This window comes from Octodon degus, unplaced genomic scaffold (assembly GCF_000260255.1).
Source record: "Octodon degus isolate 3935 unplaced genomic scaffold, OctDeg1.0 scaffold00003, whole genome shotgun sequence".
NCBI lineage: Eukaryota > Metazoa > Chordata > Mammalia > Rodentia > Octodontidae > Octodon > Octodon degus.
The window spans coordinates 7,626,898-7,646,057 of record NW_004524579.1 but is presented as its reverse complement, the minus strand read 5'-3'; the positions used below and the strand labels follow the sequence as shown (position 1 = coordinate 7,646,057).

At 36.0% G+C, this 19,160-nt stretch overlaps 1 protein-coding gene across 6 annotated transcripts in view; it reads left to right on the top strand.

The window, feature by feature from the left end:
- Positions 1 to 19,160, top strand: part of Trappc8 (trafficking protein particle complex 8) — a 93,419-nt gene that overhangs the window by 54,210 nt on the left and 20,049 nt on the right. For all 6 annotated transcript variants that reach the window (XM_023714125.1, XM_004623556.2, XM_004623555.2 and 3 more), the window contains 9 exons: positions 1,707 to 1,931; positions 2,940 to 3,048; positions 4,626 to 4,820; positions 5,337 to 5,467; positions 7,814 to 7,888; positions 8,664 to 8,790; positions 11,013 to 11,167; positions 15,303 to 15,745; positions 17,710 to 17,857. In XM_023714125.1, coding sequence (XP_023569893.1) covers positions 1,707 to 1,931; positions 2,940 to 3,048; positions 4,626 to 4,820; positions 5,337 to 5,467; positions 7,814 to 7,888; positions 8,664 to 8,790; positions 11,013 to 11,167; positions 15,303 to 15,745; positions 17,710 to 17,857 — 1,608 coding nt within the window. The remainder of the gene's footprint in view (positions 1 to 1,706; positions 1,932 to 2,939; positions 3,049 to 4,625; positions 4,821 to 5,336; positions 5,468 to 7,813; positions 7,889 to 8,663; positions 8,791 to 11,012; positions 11,168 to 15,302; positions 15,746 to 17,709; positions 17,858 to 19,160) is intronic.

Genomic DNA, 19,160 nt, shown 5'->3' with positions numbered 1-19,160 from the left:
AAAAAAAAAATAAAATCACTTAATCCTTTATTACAGCATCTTCAGAGTAACCATTTTGCAATTAGGCAGTGATAGCAGAGTGTTTTGTACCTGATACGTGGTGAGTCTAGATCCAGAGCTGGAAATGCCAAGCCCATCATCACCTGTGACTGATTGAGACCTGGGGCTTTCCCTTTGGAACTTTTTTTTTTTTTTTTGAGCAGAATATATTTGTTGGGGGAAAGAAAGTTCCTGTTCTGGAGAGGGACAGAATGACCCCCCCGCCCCCCGTGAACTTTATTTTGATATAAAATTACGGGACATTTTTTTTTGCCATTTCTTTGCTGCATCCCATTCTATTAAGTAACCACTTCGGTGCTTTTGCTGTGGGTTTGCTTTTCTCTCCTATGGTTTTTTTTTTCAGAACCGGGGATTGAACTCAGGCCCTTGCGCTTCCCAGGGAAGCACTTATTCCACTGAGCCATCTCCCCGGCCCTTCTACTATGTATTTTCAATCTGAATTTATGCCCCTCCGCCCCAGCAGTCTTTTTTGTCAAACATGCTATTGCTTGAAACTCTGCAAGAATGTAGTGGCCTGTGCCTCTGCAGCATTGTACATTGGTGGCATTTATTCCATAACTGTTCCAGGTTTATTGCAGTACTTATAGGTTATGGTATTCCACAGTTTCCATTCTGAATGCTTTTCTTCTGTATCATGTTGGTTTTAATCCGGTGTTCTCAGTTCTGTGGTAGATACACTCAACAATGGAAGGTATATTCTGATCCTTGCAGGTGGCACCTTGTGGAGGAAGCTGTAGTGACCCCTGATGTTGGCAGAGAGCCCTGCAAAGTCTTGCTATGAATGGCATGAGACATCCTCATGGTCACAGCACTGGCCAGTGAGATGGTTGGCAGGCAGGCAGGGGTAGCATGGGTGGGCTGATAGGTTGAATTTTTAATATAGGAAAATATGTTTGACATAATATCATGCAAATCTTTTATTGACTGACATTTTATGGCCGCATAAATTGCATATGTAGTTTCAGTCATAGGCAAGAGGAGAAGGTTTGATTAAAGTTTTTATAATGTGGTAGGAAAAATTTTACAAAAACTATGTTCCTAGGTGTACTTTTAAGAACTTTTTATTATAATTTAATGAAACCTGTCCATTTTAGATACTGAAAATTGCTGAGTTGACCTTTTTAATATGTTGCGCAAAGAAATAAAGAGTAAATTTCATTATGTACTAGTCTTCCATGAGGGTCCGTGCTATGCCCTATAAGCATGACACATGCACACTTTGGGTGGCTGAAGAAGCCTAATCTGAAAGATACTCCATATTTGTGTAATTGCAAAGAGATTATCATGTTAGTTTCACCTACCTACCTTCCTTCCTCCCTCTCTCCCTCCCTCCCTTCCTTCCTTCCTTCCTTCCTTCCATCTTTCCATCCTTCCATCCTTCTTTCTTGCTTTCTTTTTTAAACTGGCTTAGCCCACCCTGTCATGGCATGTGTTGCTGGGGATTGAACTGTGGTCCCTGTGCTTGTGTAAGCTTGCCTAAGCAGACACTTTAGTTCACTGATCTGTCTCACTGGCCTTAGTTTCATTTTCTTTATCTCATTTTGGTTAAGAAGAACTTGTTAGCACTTGATTATGTGTATCTGTATGTATTTTTTTCTAGTCCAAGACAAGTTTGTATCTTACTGCTTTGTTTCATTTCCCCGCAGAGAAAGCATGCTTTGCGCTGCTATTGTCAGGCCATGCAAGTTTACAAAGGCAAGGGGTGGTCTCTTGCAGAGGATCATATTAACTTCACCATTGGGCGCCAGGCCTACACACTCAGGCAGCTGGACAACGCCGTGTCTGCTTTTCGGCATATTCTAATCAATGAAAGTAAGCAGTCTGCTGCTCAACAAGGGGCCTTCCTGAGAGAGTATCTTTATGTTTATAAGGTAAAGACTTCTTTTCAGGAGTAGAGTCTAAAACTTGGTTATTTTCAACATAAAAGTATATTTATTATTGTCTCCAAGAAATTTAATAAAATTACTTTATTAGGTTATATGTAATTATCAGTTGTAATAAAGTTGTGGAAGACTAGGTTGCTTGTTCATATATCTTCGTTGAATTGACCCTTCCAGTTAACTTTTGACATATCAGTATTTAATTTGATATTGCCTTAATGATGGGGATTGAACCCAGACCTCGTGGAGCTAGGCAAATACTCTACCACTGAGCAACACTCCCAGCCTTTGCGGCTGTTTTTGGAATGTTAAGGGGAAAGAAAGAGATTCCACAAGCTTTCTGGAGTGTTTTTTGTATTTATAGGATTTACAGGATCACAACCAGTTTCGCAAAAATCTCTCACCATTATTTGGAAACATACGTTCCTTTCCTAAGAAAGCTGACATAGTATGCATCTGTGGAAAATAGGTCTGTTATGGTATAATGTAGAAAAATTAGTAGGAAAACAAAAAATACATGGCATTGTTGGGAAAAAGTAGGAAGTGGTAACTTTTCCTCCAGGGCCTGTGAATAGTGAATGTTGTTACCTATCATGTAGAAAATGAGTGCTTTTAGACTTTATTAATTTGAAATCAGCGTGGGTTAGGATTTTGGCAAATAAGTTTGCTACAGTGAGTTATAGCGACTAAAGTGCATAGCAGAATAACATTTGAAATGAAACATCCAAAGAGAATAACTAAAAAAAAAGAATAACTGAAAGAACAACAACAACAACAAAAAAAAACTAAAGAGAATAACTGGTTGAATAACCTTAGGAAAGTTCTCTTGATGCAGAGTAAATAGTACCCGAAGTTCTCAGTTGTAATATGAATTCAGTAGATTAAAGAAAACTAATAATTATGTGATAGTCTTGCCTGGTGCATTTTTGATATGTTACGTAGATACGAGGAAAATTAATTTCTTAAATACAGTTTTTTTTTGCTTTTGTATTTCTCCAGAATGTAAGTCAGCTATCTCCAGATGGCCCTTTTCCACAGCTTCCTTTGCCATACATTAATAGTTCAGCAACACGGGTTTTCTTCGGGCATGATAGAAGACCAGCAGATGGTTAGTGAAGTTTTAATTTGCCTTGTTGTTACCTAATGGTTACATTTTCTAAAGTTTTCTTTTTTCTTTTAAAAAGTGATGTATGTTTGAATATTTGAAAGTAAATAACTTTATAACTCTTACTGTTGTTCTGCTATCTGAGGATAACTATTACTTCAGTATTTTTCCTTTCAGCACTAAGAACAAAAAACAATAAATATAAAACAATTATGATCACAAGAGTTTTTCACACATAAGAATGCTCATGTTGTTACATAATTTTGGTAAGCATTTTTAATGTTTTAGAAGAGCTTTCATTCAGTGCATATAAAATATTTTACTTAACATGTCGTATAGCAAGATTTCTGTCTTTTGATTATATAACTGGTAGTGTCCAAATCTTTTTTGATAAAAGTTGTTTTTTACAACTTCTTATGGAAATTTCATGTACATAGAAATAGAATAGTTGTACTTTTATTCCACTCTTGCAAACCTTTAAAAAAATTTTTCGCCTGAGGATTGAGCCCTGGGATGGCACTACTGTACTAAAAATTTAAATATTTCAGTCTCTTAATTTATGTAGAAGTAAACTGTGTTTCTTAGTATTCAGTATATTCAACTTGATCTTCCTTGAAATCTAGTTTTATGTTACTAAAATATATTATTGTATAGTAGCATTCTATAATAGCACAAAATGAATTGATCCATTTTACTATAAATCCTCTAAGGGATTTATGCTACAGGACATGAGTGAACCAGTTGTACCTGTTTCAGTATGGATAATAAAACATAATGTACAGTGAAAACATTTATCAGGTTGCAATATGAATTTCAAAAGGTTGAGATCAGTTTTATCCTTTGCTTATATATTGATGTGGTAAAGTAGACATATGGTGAGGCTTAGTGTTGTGGTGCATGGCTGTAATCCCAGCACTTGGGCTGAGTTAGGAAGATCGCCATGAGTTTGAGGCCAAGCTGGGCTGCATAATGAGTTCAAGGCCAACCTGAACTATATATATATATATATGTCAAGACCTTGTCTCAAAAAACTAATTAAACCAACTAACTGACTAACTAGACGTATGAGAATGATCGACTTCAGCCTTAGAATAGCACTGAAATGAAGGGATGAGTGTGGCTAAGAGGAGTAATCAGTTTGGGGAGATTTGCAGAGTGGATATTAACTCTTTCTATAATGTTCATATTCAAGATCATGTGATAGAAATTGCTATTTGTTAAATTTCAGGAGACAAGTGTTATTTTTCATGCCTTTTTATGAATTTGAAATAGTTTCTATAAAAATTGTGGAAGCTTTTGAAATATATTCAGAGTCAAGAGGAAATGTGTCAGGGTTTTTTTTTTTTTTTTTTTTTTTTTTTTTTTTTTTTTTTGATTATCAATATTGCTACCAAGCAAGTTCTAATTAATAAGAGGATTTTTTTTTCTCAGAGAATTGGAAATAGAATGAAAGGTACATGTAAATATATTTGGATACCTCTGATTCTTATTTAAAATACTGTTTCATGCAATTTCATAAATGGATATTTAATTTTATGACACTTTTATTTACTTTTGATTTTTTGTGTGACTTTTTAAAGGTGAAAAGCAAGCAGCTACTCATGTAAGTCTTGATCAAGAGTATGACTCTGAATCCTCTCAGCAGTGGCGAGAGCTTGAGGAGCAAGTTGTGGCTGTGGTTAACAAAGGAGTTATTCCATCCGGTTTCCATCCCACACAATACTGTTTGAATAGTTACTCAGATAACTCCAGATTTCCACTTGCAGTTGTAGAAGGTGATATACTTTAAGTTTTTATTTATGGCTTTCTTGGGATTGATTTTACAGCACATTCATGATAATTTACTAATTGCTACACATTACTAGAGGCTGAGATGAAAAGATAAATGAGGAACCCATAATTTTTTTTTTTTTTTTTTGGAACCGGGGATTGAACTCAGGCCCTTGCGCTTGCCAGGGAAGTGCATATTCCACTGAGCCATCTCCCCAGCCCATGGAACCCATAATTTAACTGAGCTACATTTATAAAACGGAGTAGTGGAACTTCGAATGCAGGTGTATGTACTGTGCTGTGGCAGTGTAGATGAGGGCATGACATTCTGTAGAATGGGGAAGTCTTAGAAGAGATGATTCTAAAACCAAAATCTGAGTAAATGGACCATTATAAGGTGGGTAAGTAAGTACATGTTAGGCAGAAATGAAGAGCTCTAAAACTACATATGGGTAGTATTGATACTTAGGGTGATATGTGAGGTTTATTAAGGTTACTCATTGTGGGCTTTTCTTTTATAGAACCAATTACAGTGGAAGTGGCTTTTAGAAACCCTTTGAAGGTTCCACTTTTGTTGACTGACTTATCATTGCTCTGGAAGTTTCAACCTAAAGATGTCAATGGAATGGATAATGAAGAAGTTAGAGAACTAGTAAGTTATTAAAAGGTATTTGCAATAAGCATATTTCAATAATAGCCTAACAGATGAAGTAATGACATTTTTCCTTCTGTTCAATGAGATGTACTTCATCTTTTGCTTATTTTTTCCATAGTTTTAAGATTTATATGTGCTTAATTTTGAAAATTCAGAATGCAAAATCTTCCCAGTATTTAAAAATAACCACTTTAACATTTTGTTTCATGTCTTTCATTTCATCTGTATGTTTTCCTCTCATGTTTGAGATTCCCATTTTGTATGTTTTTTTTCATTGTACTTTAATATACTCTGACAGTAGAATGTCTTAATATTTTATTTTTATATAATCTTTATATGACTGACTCATAAGCTGTTTATTCCATCACTAGTAGTCTTTTGGAGGTTTCCATTTGTTTAGTAGAACTATAATTTATGTGATTTTTTTTTTTTTTGGGGGGGGTCCCAATTTTTTTTTACTTTTTTGGTTTTCTTTGAGATAGGGTTTTACTATATAGTCTATCCTGGCCTTCAACTTATTCTGTAGCCCAAGCTGTACCAGAACTCATAGCAGTCCTCCTGTCTCAGCCTCCTAAATGCTGATATTACAGGTGTGTGTCACCGTACCTGCCCTGCCAGTGTAGGAGTCAGAACAACCCAGGGCCTTGTTAATGCGGATCAAGCACGCCTGCCTCTGAGCTGCACCTCACAGTACATGTGCTGAGTATTTTTTTTGTGTATGGCTTTGTAGCATTCAGATTATTTTTGAAGGAAAAGTTCCAAGGAATGGAATTACGAAATTTTAGGTAATAAGTATTTTAATCTTCTGTTGGTTTCACAGAAAAATCATATCAATGAGCTTCTTATTTGTAGTATATGGGATTGAGTGTCTTTATAACATCAAGTATTGTTTACAAAATGTAGATCTGATAAGTAAAAAATGATCTATTTTATTTTTCATTTCATTGACTTTTAGTGAAATTGAAGTTCTTTTTTTAAAAATTTTTTTTAACTTGAAGTTGTGTTTTCCATTTTGTGAGTTGTCTCAGTCTATATGCATATAAAGTTCTTTTCATATGTATGTCTACAGTAAATCCTGTATATATTTAAGATAGTTATATTGGAACAGGAATGACTTGAACAAATAATTTTTTATTATTTGCCTGATTATGACAGAAATAAGTTAACTGGGCATGGTGGCTCACACCTGTAACCGTGCTTGGGAGGCTGAGGCAGTGAGGTTGCTGCGAGTTTGGAACCATCGTGCACTCTGTAGTGAATAATGCAAGGTCGGCCTGAACTGCAGAGTGAGGCCCTAATCTCAAAAAAAAATGAAACCTACCGTAGCATGCCTGCACTCTAAATGTGGAAGAAATGAACCGTGTAGAAATTAACCGCAGTTAGAATCTAGTATAAACCTTAACTTTAATTAGTGTTCTTGGGTTTTTTGTTTGTTTGTTTGTTTGTTTTTTTAATGAGCAGAATATATTTATTGAGAGAAAGAAAGCTCCTGTCTCGAGAGAGGGACAGGAGGAAGGCCGAGCGGGTAGTTCCCCCTTGGAAGTTGTCTCTTGCTAGGACTTTTATAGAGGAAACCATGTGGTGAGGCGGTTCTAAGGTGGTGGAGAAGACATGGGAACTGCTTAGTTGGACATGAGGTGGGACAAAACTATGGTCAACCAATGAGATTACAAGCACCATTGCTCAGGTAAAATTGATTAAATCCAGTATCAAATGGGAAAGCGAGTCACGTAGCAAGCGGAGGGAAAGCATGAACAATTATGAGCAATGGGCAAAGACATATTAACATTTGAAACATAAAAATTTATTACCTAAGCAAGTCCCAATTCAGAATTTATGAAAGAAAAGCAAACTCATACCTCCGTCCAATGATCTCGGTGGGAAACTCCAAAATGATACAGGGAGAAAAACTGCTCTCGAGTGGGTGACCTCCAAACAATACAGGGAACCTCCAAATGACATAGAGAAAAATGATTTCTGGACCTGACCTGCATGAGTTCATGTTCTCTAAAACCAAAGAATGAATTTTAGGAACGGAGGTTATGAGCAGAATATATTTATTGAGAGAAAGAAAGCTCCTGTCCCAGGAGGTGGGCGCCGAGCAGGTAGTCCCCCCCCCCCCCGCAGTGTTCTTGTTTTTAAGTATTGCACACAAGCATGTCAGTGATCATTAGATAATTAGATTTTATTTATTCGAATGTGTTTTGTTTTGTTTTTTTGTTTGTTTGTTTTCGGAACCGGGGATTGAACTCAGATCCTTGCATTTGCCAGTCAAGCGTATTCTACTGAGCCATTTCCCTGGCCCCTCGAATGTGTGGTTTTAAAAGTAACTTTATGTTTTAGGTTACAGGTGAACCTGAAATGATTGGAACTGAAGTTATTTCAGAATTCTTACTTAACAGTGAAGAATCTAAAGTGGTAATTGTTATCTTCTTCTTTTTTTTTTTTTTTTTTTAAATCTTAGACCTTTCTAAAAATAAATAGTAGAAAAAAGACTTAATTTTTTCAGTTCCTTTAAGTTTCTTTTCATGGGGCCGGGGAGATGGCTCAGTAGAATAAGCGCTTCCCTGGCAAGTGCAGGGGTCTGAATTCAATCCCCAGTTCCGCAAAAAAAAAAAAAAAAAAGTTTATTTTCCTTTATTTTTTGGTACTGGGAATCAAACTGAAGACCTCACACTTACTTGCGAGGCTGGCGCTGCTGAGCTATACCCCTGGTCTTTTCCTTTAATAGCTATAGTTGGGGAGATTAGAAAACTAGAATTACTCTGAAACAATTGGTAGAAAAGTAGGTTAGTTATAGCCTTTGATTTAATTTCTAAGAAGCCTGGCAAAGCCTTTTCACTTTCTACTTGGTGTCATTGTGATAATTTCACATGACATTTGGTTAAATGGAATATTTTGATTATTATTATTTTTTGTTTTATTTTATTTTATTTTTTTGGCTGGCTCAGGTTGCCTTAAGGCGCATCTTGTACGGCATGTGGAGGTGGGAATTGAACTATGTTCCCGATTGAAGCATGCACTTTAATCAAGTGAACTAACTGACAAGCCCCCATTGATTTTTATTAAAAGCATTATTGTGGATCTAATTCTATAGTTGTTGAATTTAGAGGCTTTCTATGACACTACAAATTTTAGGTACTATACTGTTAAAAATATTATGAATGTATAATTGATCTAAATATCTCCACAGGCAAGACTAAAGCTCTTTCCCCATCACATAGGGGAGCTGCATGTTTTGGGAGTTGTTTATAATCTTGGCACCGTTCAGGGGTCCCTGACCATGGATGGTATTGGTGCTCTTCCTGGATGTCATGCAGGTAAAGCTGTAGCATTGCTAAAGAATTAGAAATTCTTATTCAAGAGAATAAAATAAATGACATATTTTCCAAATGTACCTTTAGATTGATGTTTAGGCAGTTGTAAGAATGACTCATTTAGATTATTTTAAACCTGTGCTATGGCTTTAAAAATAAAAAAAAAAAAATTATTCCCACTTGATGTACTTTCTTTTGGTAATTGATAGGCTCAGCTCTGATTTTTCATTTGTTATCCAAATTTAGTAAATTCTAACCATTGAAATGTGTGCTTCCAAGAAAGCACTTCAACATACTGTTTTTTTTTTTTTTTTTCCCAGAACCGGGGATTGAACTCAGATCCTTGCGTTTGCCAGTCAACCACTTATCCTACTGAGCCATCTCCCCGCCCCCCCCCTTTTTTTAAACAATTATTTTTTTATAAAACATGGGAGAAATTAACAACCACTATTTTCCACACCATCGGTTGTGGTTTTTTTTTTTTTTTTTTTCAGGACCGGGGATTGGACTCAGGCCCTTGCACTTGCTAAGTGAAGCACTTTTTCTACTGAGCCATCTCCTTGGCCCCATCATTGGTTGTTAAACACTTGAGATTCTGCTATCCTAAAAGAGACTAAGGTTTTAGTGGTAAACTGCTATCTTGATACACTATGCAATACGTTTTGCAAAGTTTTTGAAGAGTGAAATTATGAGGTACACGTTAAATACAGTTTATTTTTTCTTTAATTTAGGGAATACTTCAAGGTCACATGTTTATTGCTTTGTAGTAGTATGTAACTACTTGAGTTTGGTAAGCTGTGGAGGAAGTTTATTATAAAACCCTCTACTTCCAGTCCTTTGTTTAACCGACTTATCTTAGTGTGCAGCAAATTAGGCTGACTAGTCATTACTAGATAAGCTGAGCACTCCCAAAGCTGCTTGGTAATGTTGGTGTATCTGGAACTTTTGCAAAGCTTCATCTTTTTAGTTCTTAGTTGAACATTTCTACTCCCTGCATATCTAATATAATACAGAATTTTTAAAAAAGAAATGTAATGAATTTTTAAAAATTTAAAATTATAAGCAAAATATTTGCTTTAAAATTGAGTGTGGAATCTACAATTGGTACTGTATTTCTTATTTGACAAGTGCCGGAGAAGGTTCATTTATAAATAATCCTTCTAATTTAAAGATCACAATGTGTTAAGAACTGTTCGAAGCTCTTTTCCCACCTGTACATTAATAGTATCTTAATCTAGTACTATAGAGTTATCTTTATGGATAAAATACAGCAAATTGTTTTAGTTGATGTTTCAAATATTTCCATTAAGATAATAATTTATATATTGTTCTATAACTGTGATGGGAGGAGGCCATGAATTGTTAAAACTAGTCCCATTTTATGAGTTTTAGAGTAGTTGGATCTGCGTCAAATAGAGGGTGGGAAATGCTACATTAGATATGTAGTCTAAAACTGACAAATGACTTTCAACATGGTTTGGACTTTGAATAGTCCTGCAGGAAGGGTGGGGTTTATAGAAGTGTTTTTTCACACATACAAGTACTGTGTGGAAGCCTTTGAGAAAAGTCTCATGGTGAATGTTTAGTATATTGAAGTTGTCTATACTGTCCTTAATTTTCTGTTTATTGTCTTAAAAATGTGCTTATATGTAATCTAGAAATATTTCAAATTAGTATATGTATTTAAATATGAATAACAATAAAAATTGATGGGTTCTTTTTTTTTTTTTTTTTTTTTTTAAGGCATTTATTTATTTATCCCCTTGGAACCAGGGATTGAACTCAGGCTCTTGCACTTGCCAGGCAAGCACTTATTCTACTGAGCTCTCTCCCCGGCCCCTGGTTCTCTGTTTTTAAATTTCTTTCATTTATGTCTGTCTTTCTCTCTTCTTATGGCCCATGTCAAATATTGGGTCCAAGATGGCTGTTCTCTCAGGTCCTTTGTTTATTTAGCATTATGGATTATAAAATAGAATTTGAAGAAATTTCTGCTCAGTGACATACAGACTCCATATGGGTAACACAAAACAAAAAAGAATTTAAGTAGCATACCATATAGTATCAATGTAGCATTAAATATACCTTTTTATTAATCTTATTCTGTAATTGTGTATAATTTTTCTAGCAATCATTTGAAAGTTAAAAATGTTCATATATTCAAGTTAATGTCAGCACATACCATGTCATTTTAGGACACTGATTTTTTTTTTTTTTTTTAATTTCAGGAAAACATTCTTTGAGTATGTCAGTCCGAGGGAGGCAGGATTTAGAAATTCAAGGTCCTCGACTTAACAACACAAAAGAAGAGAAAATGTCTATTACATATGGTCCAGATCGACGATTAGATCCTATAATCACTGAAGAAATGCCACTATTGGAGGTATTTCACTGCTTACTTAAAATTTCATGGACTTAATAAAATGTATCTACATAATGAGATATTTAAATTAATTAGCATTTGTGGTCATGGATATTACCATGGTTTTAAATTATTAAGCTAACATTAGATGGATCTACCCTGAATGCTGGGTAGTTATGCAAATAAGCATAGTTATGCAAATAAGCATGAAGTCATAAACATAGCCCTCAGAATAGAACACTTTATTAAAATGTATAGCTCTTTTTTTTTTAATTTTATTTATTTATTTATTTATGAGAGAGAGAGAGAGAGAGAGAGAGAGAGAGAGAGAGAGAGAGAGAGGTGTGTGTGGCCAGCTCAGCCCACCAGGGGGCGGGGCTGGCTGGCATGTGGTGCTGGGGGATCGAACCGCGGTCCCTGATGCTTTGCTAAGTTTGTTCTAAGTAGGTGCTTTAGACCACTGAGCCATCTCACCAGCCCTATAGCTCTTTTTTTTTGTGTACAATTTTCAAATTTATTAAGAAGTTAGTTACATTTACATATATCCTGTTTTTAAAATATAAACAGCAACAGCTTCTGAGTGTGTCACACTGATAAGCTTTTGAGAACCATTTTGACATGTCACAGGTAGCAAATAAATAATAGTGCTTAGGGAGAGCACAGTGATGGACAGAGCAGATAGAGCCTGGTGCAGGGACAAGCCCTGTAGGGACATGTGTAAATAGCTTTTTTTTTTTTTAAGTGTATTTGATACAGGGACTACAGAGTCTCACTACGTAGATCCAGACTCATAGTAGTGATTCTCTTGTAGTCAGCCTCCCAAGCACTGAGATTGAGCCTTAGTCACAGTCTCAGCATACCCCGGGGGTGGGGCCGGCCCAGGCCCAGCACCTAAGGAATCAAACCCTGGCCACTGAGCTCTGTCTAAGCAGGCGATTTAGTCCAGTGAGCTATCTGGCTGGCCCTATAGCTTTTTTGTAAAAAATACTTTTTAAACATCGCATGTGAATAAATGCTTATAAAAACTTTAGGCAGTGGGCATGGTAAGCCTGTAATCGCAGTACTCAGGAGCCTGAAGCACGAGGAAGATCATGAGTTTGAGGCCAGTGTGGCCTACCTATTGAGTCTTGCTGGCTTAACTACTACATAGTGAGATCCTTTCTTAAAAAACAAAACAAAATTTTAAGCAGTATAGAAGTATATGAATAAAAAGCAATATTCCCTCACTCTCATCTCACTATATCCTTTATATGGGTTTAAATTGCATTGCTGTGAAAGATGTTAGGTGATTTGGGACTGGGGAAATAGCTGGGTGGTAGAGAGAGCATTGTTTAGCTTGTGGGTTGCCCTGGGTTCCATCCCCAGCACAGGGACAACAGCAGCAAACCTCTAATAAAAAAACCTCAAGTAACAAAAATGAAGGAAGATGTTAAATAGTATAACTGCAAAAGATAAAATATTGTCATTGACAGACATTGGAATATCTTACAGAAACTAAAGTATGACAAAACTAAATCTCAGCAAAGGAGAATGACTCAGCTTCAGAGAATTTAGTACAAAACGTTTCTATTTTAAGCCTTTAGAAAGAAGTGCTTTTGATATGCCAGAATTGCACATGATACCTTTGAAAGTGATACCTGATTAGCAGGTTTCACTCAAAATGAGTTCTTTTGGGCAAACCTCAGTGCTGGTTTTTGGTTGATAAATATTTTCTGTATGTGTTAACTTTGATATGTTGTCTTTCATCTTGTTACAGTGAATTTTTATGATATCATGTCTGATGATAATGTGTTGCTTTTTCTACATTTTGTTTTTTACTGTCTTCCATAGTCAGAAGTTGTACATTTTATTTTAGTTTTCTTGGTACTGTCAAACAACCTATGGCCTAACTTGTGATAAACAGGGGTTATAGTACTAAGTCACACTACACCCTGGCTTTACTTTTTTTAATGTCTTTGTGTTTTCAATTGAAGAAATACACTTTTCTGGGGTCCAGGGAGATGGCTCAGTGGAATAAGATACAGGACAGTGAGTGATGGACCTATGGTACCCATTACTTGTCTTTTAAGACAAAAGATGTTAACGCATGCATTATTTTACTTTTTGTCTTTTGTTGTTTTGAAGACGGTCTCACTACGTAGCCCAGGCTCTCTTTGAACTCACTGTATAGCCCAGGCTGGTGTCAAACTTAAGGCAATCCTCCTCCCTTAGCCTCCCAAGCACTGGGATTACAGGTGTGCACCACCACTCCTGGCTATACGTCAGTTTTCTAAAGTACACCCTCAGTGCTCAGGTTTACTTGCAGTATTGCCAGTTTGCAATAAACAAGTGGGCTTCGGGCCACAGCTCCACTGCTCATCATCCCTACAAGTCACTGTCATCACCAACAGGGGCTCAGACTGTTTTCAGCCCCATCCTGTTAGCAAGGAATGGGCAGCTCACTTCCCCATGCTTCTGTTTCCTAGTTTCTTCTTTCTTTTTACTAATGTCTTAAAAGTACCCAGGTCTATTTGTTTTTATATTTTATTTAGGGTATTTGATAATATGTAATTTCTGTGTCAGTACCATATGTTTGGCTTTTTTTTTTTTTTCTAAGTTAAGCACCTCTTACGATGTTTAATTTTTCTCCTTTTTCATGAAATTTTGTCCAAGCTGTCCAAGTTCGCCCAGTAATAATTCTAAGTAGTTAAGACTAAAATGGTTGAATATGAAATGTATTAGATTTCAGATTTAGGGCTAGTCCCTCTTACAAGCTTAGAGATAGTTAGTAAATATTTGTTTGGAAATACATATATGAGCTTGTGACAGCATTTAAAAGGGAATGACCTTATCACTGTGGTTGAAGTTGTCGAAGTAAATTAGAAAATGATATCAAAACCAGGCATTTTAAAACCTGATGGTTTATAATTTTCACTTAGTCACACCATTTAGTCACATCATTTAGTTGTTCTTCAGTTATTAAGATTGTTAAATGTATAACTGGTTGTTAAATGTAGTGTTTCTCAGACAACAGTATTGTGGATAGAGGCTTACCTTTAGGTTATTTAATCCTCATCCCTAATTATCTGCTCTTGGAAATTTTTATGTGTGTAGTACAAGGAAAGTGGCAGTAAATGATGGCTTTGATTTTAAACTACTGAACTCAACAGCCTTTAAATCTACTTTCACTTTATTTGTATATTACTTATTCTGTATTTATTTTTCTTTCATAATCATAGCTTTAAAAACCAATCATTGCTCTGTATCCAATTCTTTTTCAAGAGAATATTTTAGAGCAGAGGGCCACTTATTCTACATAATAACAGTTGGTGTTTGGTTGATTGAACAAATAAGCTTATAAAGTCAATACAGAATCAGTGGATCCATGACCTAATATTACTTTAATTTTTAATTTAAACATATGAGTATGCATTTATCTATTTTTTTTTTTTCTTTGAAGGTATGGCTTTAGGACCAGAGACCTTCTTTATGAATCTTACACAGATGAATTTCCAATAATTTCATTTTATCTTTTCATGCATTAAGCAGTATTCATAAGTGTTCATGTTCTGCTTTCGGTTTCTTCATAGTAAGAATCTTAAGTATTTTTAAGTAGTGTAAATGCAATATGTATTTACTTATTAGTCCATAGATAAAAGGCCTCCCATTACTTAGGTCAGGTTTTACCCTCAAAAGTATGAGGTTGGAGGCTTTTGGACTTTAAAATTCTGGATATGGGATCATAGATCTCTGTGATCTACTTGCTTAGGAACCGTGGGATGGATATCTTTTCATCTTAATGATAAGTATAAATACTTGAGCTATTTTTTATGTTGACAGTGACAAGAATTATTAAACTGATCATGTAATTCACATAGCCATGTTAAATTACATGTAACTTTTCTAAGTCATAAGCTACAAAGTTGTGAAAGTTTTAACATGCTAACCCTCTTGTTGCTACTAATATACCTTTAATTCATAACTCAGACTCTGACTGGCATAGTAACATTGATCTCTTTGTCTTGTTTTTCTAAAATAGTTCTTTGCTATGTACTTACATCAAAGAGAAGTAATGAAACATACATCTTTAGGAAAGAAAAGCATCTTAAAGTGTTACTCATTAGTGGTTCAGAATTTTTAACAGACAATGTAATAATATTTTTTCCCTCCAATGCAGGTGTTCTTTATACATTTTCCTACAGGGCTCCTTTGCGGAGAAATCCAAAAAGCATATGTAGAATTTGCCAATGTCAGCAAATGTCCTCTTACTGGATTGAAGGTTGTTTCTAAACGTCCTGAATTCTTTACTTTTGGTGGTAATACTGCTGTTCTAACACCACTGAGTCCCTCGGCCTCTGAACACTGCAGTGCTTACAAGACTGTTGTGACAGACTCTACCTCTGTGTGTACAGCATTCACATCATCAGCTTCTTCTGTAGACTTTGGCATTGGCATAGGAAGTCAGCCGGAGGTGATTCCTGTTCCTCTTCCTGACGCTGTTCTTCTGCCTGGAGCATCAGTCCAGCTCCCAATGTGGTTACGTGGACCAGATGAAGAAGGTGTCCATGAAATTAACTTTTTATTTTACTATGAAAGTGTTAAACAGCAGCCTAAAATACGGTGAGTATTGTAAACTTCTTTATTTAAGCTCTGTGCTTTAATTTACATACATATATTTAAACATTTTGATATTTGTAAATATTCATTATTCATCAAGAAATTTCCTGTCCTAAATTATGTAGTATATATGTCTAAACTTGTCCCAAATATGCACTAAAGTTGAAGTAGGTAAAATTTTTACACTAAATTTTTTAGTTGCTTCCATTTGTAAACTTCATAATTTTTGATATGAAAGTACTGTAGTAAAAGTTGTTATATAAGTTGTTGATAAAATACTCTTCTATTTGTATGTGAACCAGCCTGCTTACAGTTATGTTTAGTAAGAAAATCATTTTTTCTCTTCTTAGCCACCCTGGCCCACTCCATCTATGTACAGTATCTTTAGAACAGATGTTTAATGTTATTAACAGGTGGTCATTGAAAAAAATCAGAACTGGCTCATCAGAATCAGACCTGTGTACTGCACAGCAGAATATTTGCGATGATGGTGGTGTTTTTACAGAATTAACTAGAATGGTACTGCATTTATTCAGTGGAATACCTAAGTGTCTTGTAAAACTTCCTGTGAGAACAAAAATGGGATTATTTTTAAGTATTGGTTACTTTTTAGGTCCCCAGTAAATGTTAATTTTCTTTAAAATAATAGGGAGCACGGTAGCCAAGGTGGTCAGTGAATGTTTTTAATGCAATTAACTTTCAAAGACAGTAAAGATTTCACAACTTGGATATCAAGGCAGTTAAATTTAGGTACTGTATTTTGTTTAAGAAAATATTTAAATATCTTACAAAACTTACTGTGAAGTAGAAAATGCAACAGTATGTAAGTATGAGTGCATTCTAGGTCCTAACTGCTCATTTTCCTTAGGATGATGGAGGGAGTACTCTAGCCACAGTAGTCAAGAAAAGCTTTGTAGAAGGTTTTTGGAGTGCATTCATGGTGAAATGAGCTTACAAAGAAAGATGAAATGGAAACAAAACTTTGTAAATAAGGAGGGGAAGGGGAGTTGAAAGGAGGGGAGGAAAATGAGAAAAAAGGAATCAAGGTGTGTTGCGTACAGGTACAAATATCCTCTGGTGAATGTCATCATTATGTATATCTCAATTGTACTAGTAAACTTAATGAAAAATAAAAGACAAAGATTTCAAGAATTGAATATCAAGTGGGTAGGATTTGGGCATTTCAGGCGGGAGTATCTATACATGAACAAAGATTTATACGTTAGAGACTGTAAAGTGATATAGTTCAGCAGAGTATAAACTTTGCATGAAATAATGAAAGGGGAATAATCCTTCAAAATGTAAAGTGGGATGGCGAAGAACTTTGGATTGCTTTGGTAGTTATTCAGTAAGTTCAGAACCACAATGTCTCAGTCCTTTTCTCATCACTGGAATGTAGTAGTACCTGACACCCTCAATTTAAAGGAGCAGACGGTTATTTTGGTTCATCTCTCAGAGGTTCCAGCCCATGCTCTATAGGCTTAAACATAACAACAACATGAGGGAAAGGTCTAAGCAGCGGAAAGCTGCTTAGCTCATGGTGTCCAGGACAGAGAACAAAGAGCAGGGAGGGAGAGACCCTTCCTGACCTCTGCCCTAGTCTCCCATCTCCTACCAGACCCTGCCTCTGGCCAGCCACACTGCCCGTATTCCAGCTGCTTTTCCAAATATGAGGCTTTGGGGCCATAGTACACTATCAGGAGATTATAACATACAATGTGGAGATTATTTCCAGGCATCATACAGATGAGTTTGATGAGCAGGGGAAAGCCTAGTGTCAAGGAGATTAATAATTTCCTTCCATATTGAGAGTAAAGAATTGACCAGTGAGGCTAGCAGCATAATTTTTATTGTATTGTTAAGTTTTCTAGGGTATAAATGTTCCCGAGAGTATTAGTTCCAAAAATCTTTATTTGGAATTACAGATAGAAGCTCTTAAAATTTTGTTTTGTTTTTTACTTCTTCAGACATAGAATACTAAGACACACTGCAGTTATTTGTACTAGCCGGTCTTTGAATGTCAGGGCCACTGTCTGCAGAAGTAATTCACTTGAAGATGAAGAAGGCAAAGGAGACAATATGCTCGTCTTTGTGGATGTGGAAAATACCAATACGGTAAGTTGGGCTAAAGATGAATTATATTGTTAATTACATTTAAAATGTTTACATCATTTTTAGTAAAGGGTTTTTTTTGTTTTCATTCACAAGACAAGCATAAACTATGAAATTAGGAATATTCATATAAAATAGTGTGAAAACATGTTCATAATGTAATCCCTCAGTCTTCAAATAAAGAATCTGCTAATGTTAATATACAAGTTGATACGATGCATGTAGCTTCAGCTGCCAGTAATGCTTTCTTGAGATCTCACAGAATGGTACTTTCTACTCATACCATTAAAAATAATCTGCGGATATAATTAAATTTGTAAAATTCTGTTAGTATTTCAGTCAGTATTAACTTACTAACTCTTAGACACTAGGCATTACACCTTTCTAAAATTTTACCCTTTCTGTTTATGTTCTTTGAGTATCCAAATGAAATGGTCTCCCAGTTGTTGGAGTGTAGCCTCAGATTGATTTAGCTTTGATACTTAACTGAAATGTTATTTTGTAATGTCCTGTGAGTTTAGCTTCATAATTATGTGTTTTGTTTTTTTTTTTTAAATCATTCACTCATCTATATGTGTATGTATTTATTCAGTACAGGGTTTTGCTATGCAGCTCAGACTCATAGTGATCCTCTGTCTCAGGCTCCCCATTGCTGGTACCACAGGTGTGCGCCACCACACCTGGCCTCGGTGGCTGGCACATAATGCCTGGGGTTCTTGGGCTGGCTTGGCATGAGGTTTGGGAATCAAATCTGATCCTTGTGCTTGCCAGACAGGTGCTTAGACCACCAAACTACCTCCCAGCCATTTTTTTGTGTTTTGTAACGATGTTGCAGTTCAGTCTGGCTTAGAGCTCCCTTTGTAGCCTAGACTGGCCGTGAACTCACAGCAATCCTCCTGCCTCAGCCTCCCAAATGACTGGCATTAGAGGCGTACTCCACCATGCCTGGTTGTAAGATCATTGTTTAAAGGATGTTTAGGGGCAGGGGAGATGACTCAGTGGAATAAGCGCTTCCCTGGCAAGCACAAGGGCCTGAGTTCATTCCCCGTTTCTGTCAAAAAAAAAAAAAAAAAATGTTTAGGGTTACATTACTGGTATTTTGCGTGAGCTTCAAAAAAATTAATGTACTTATTACTTGAGTAAGAAAATTGTAATAGGGGGCTGGTGAGATGGCTCAGTGGTCTAAAGCACCTACTTACAACAAGCTTAGCACAGGAACCACGGTTCAATCCCCCAGCACCACATGCCAGCCAGCCTCGCCCCCTGGTGGGTTGAGCTGGCCACACACACAAAATAAATAAATATT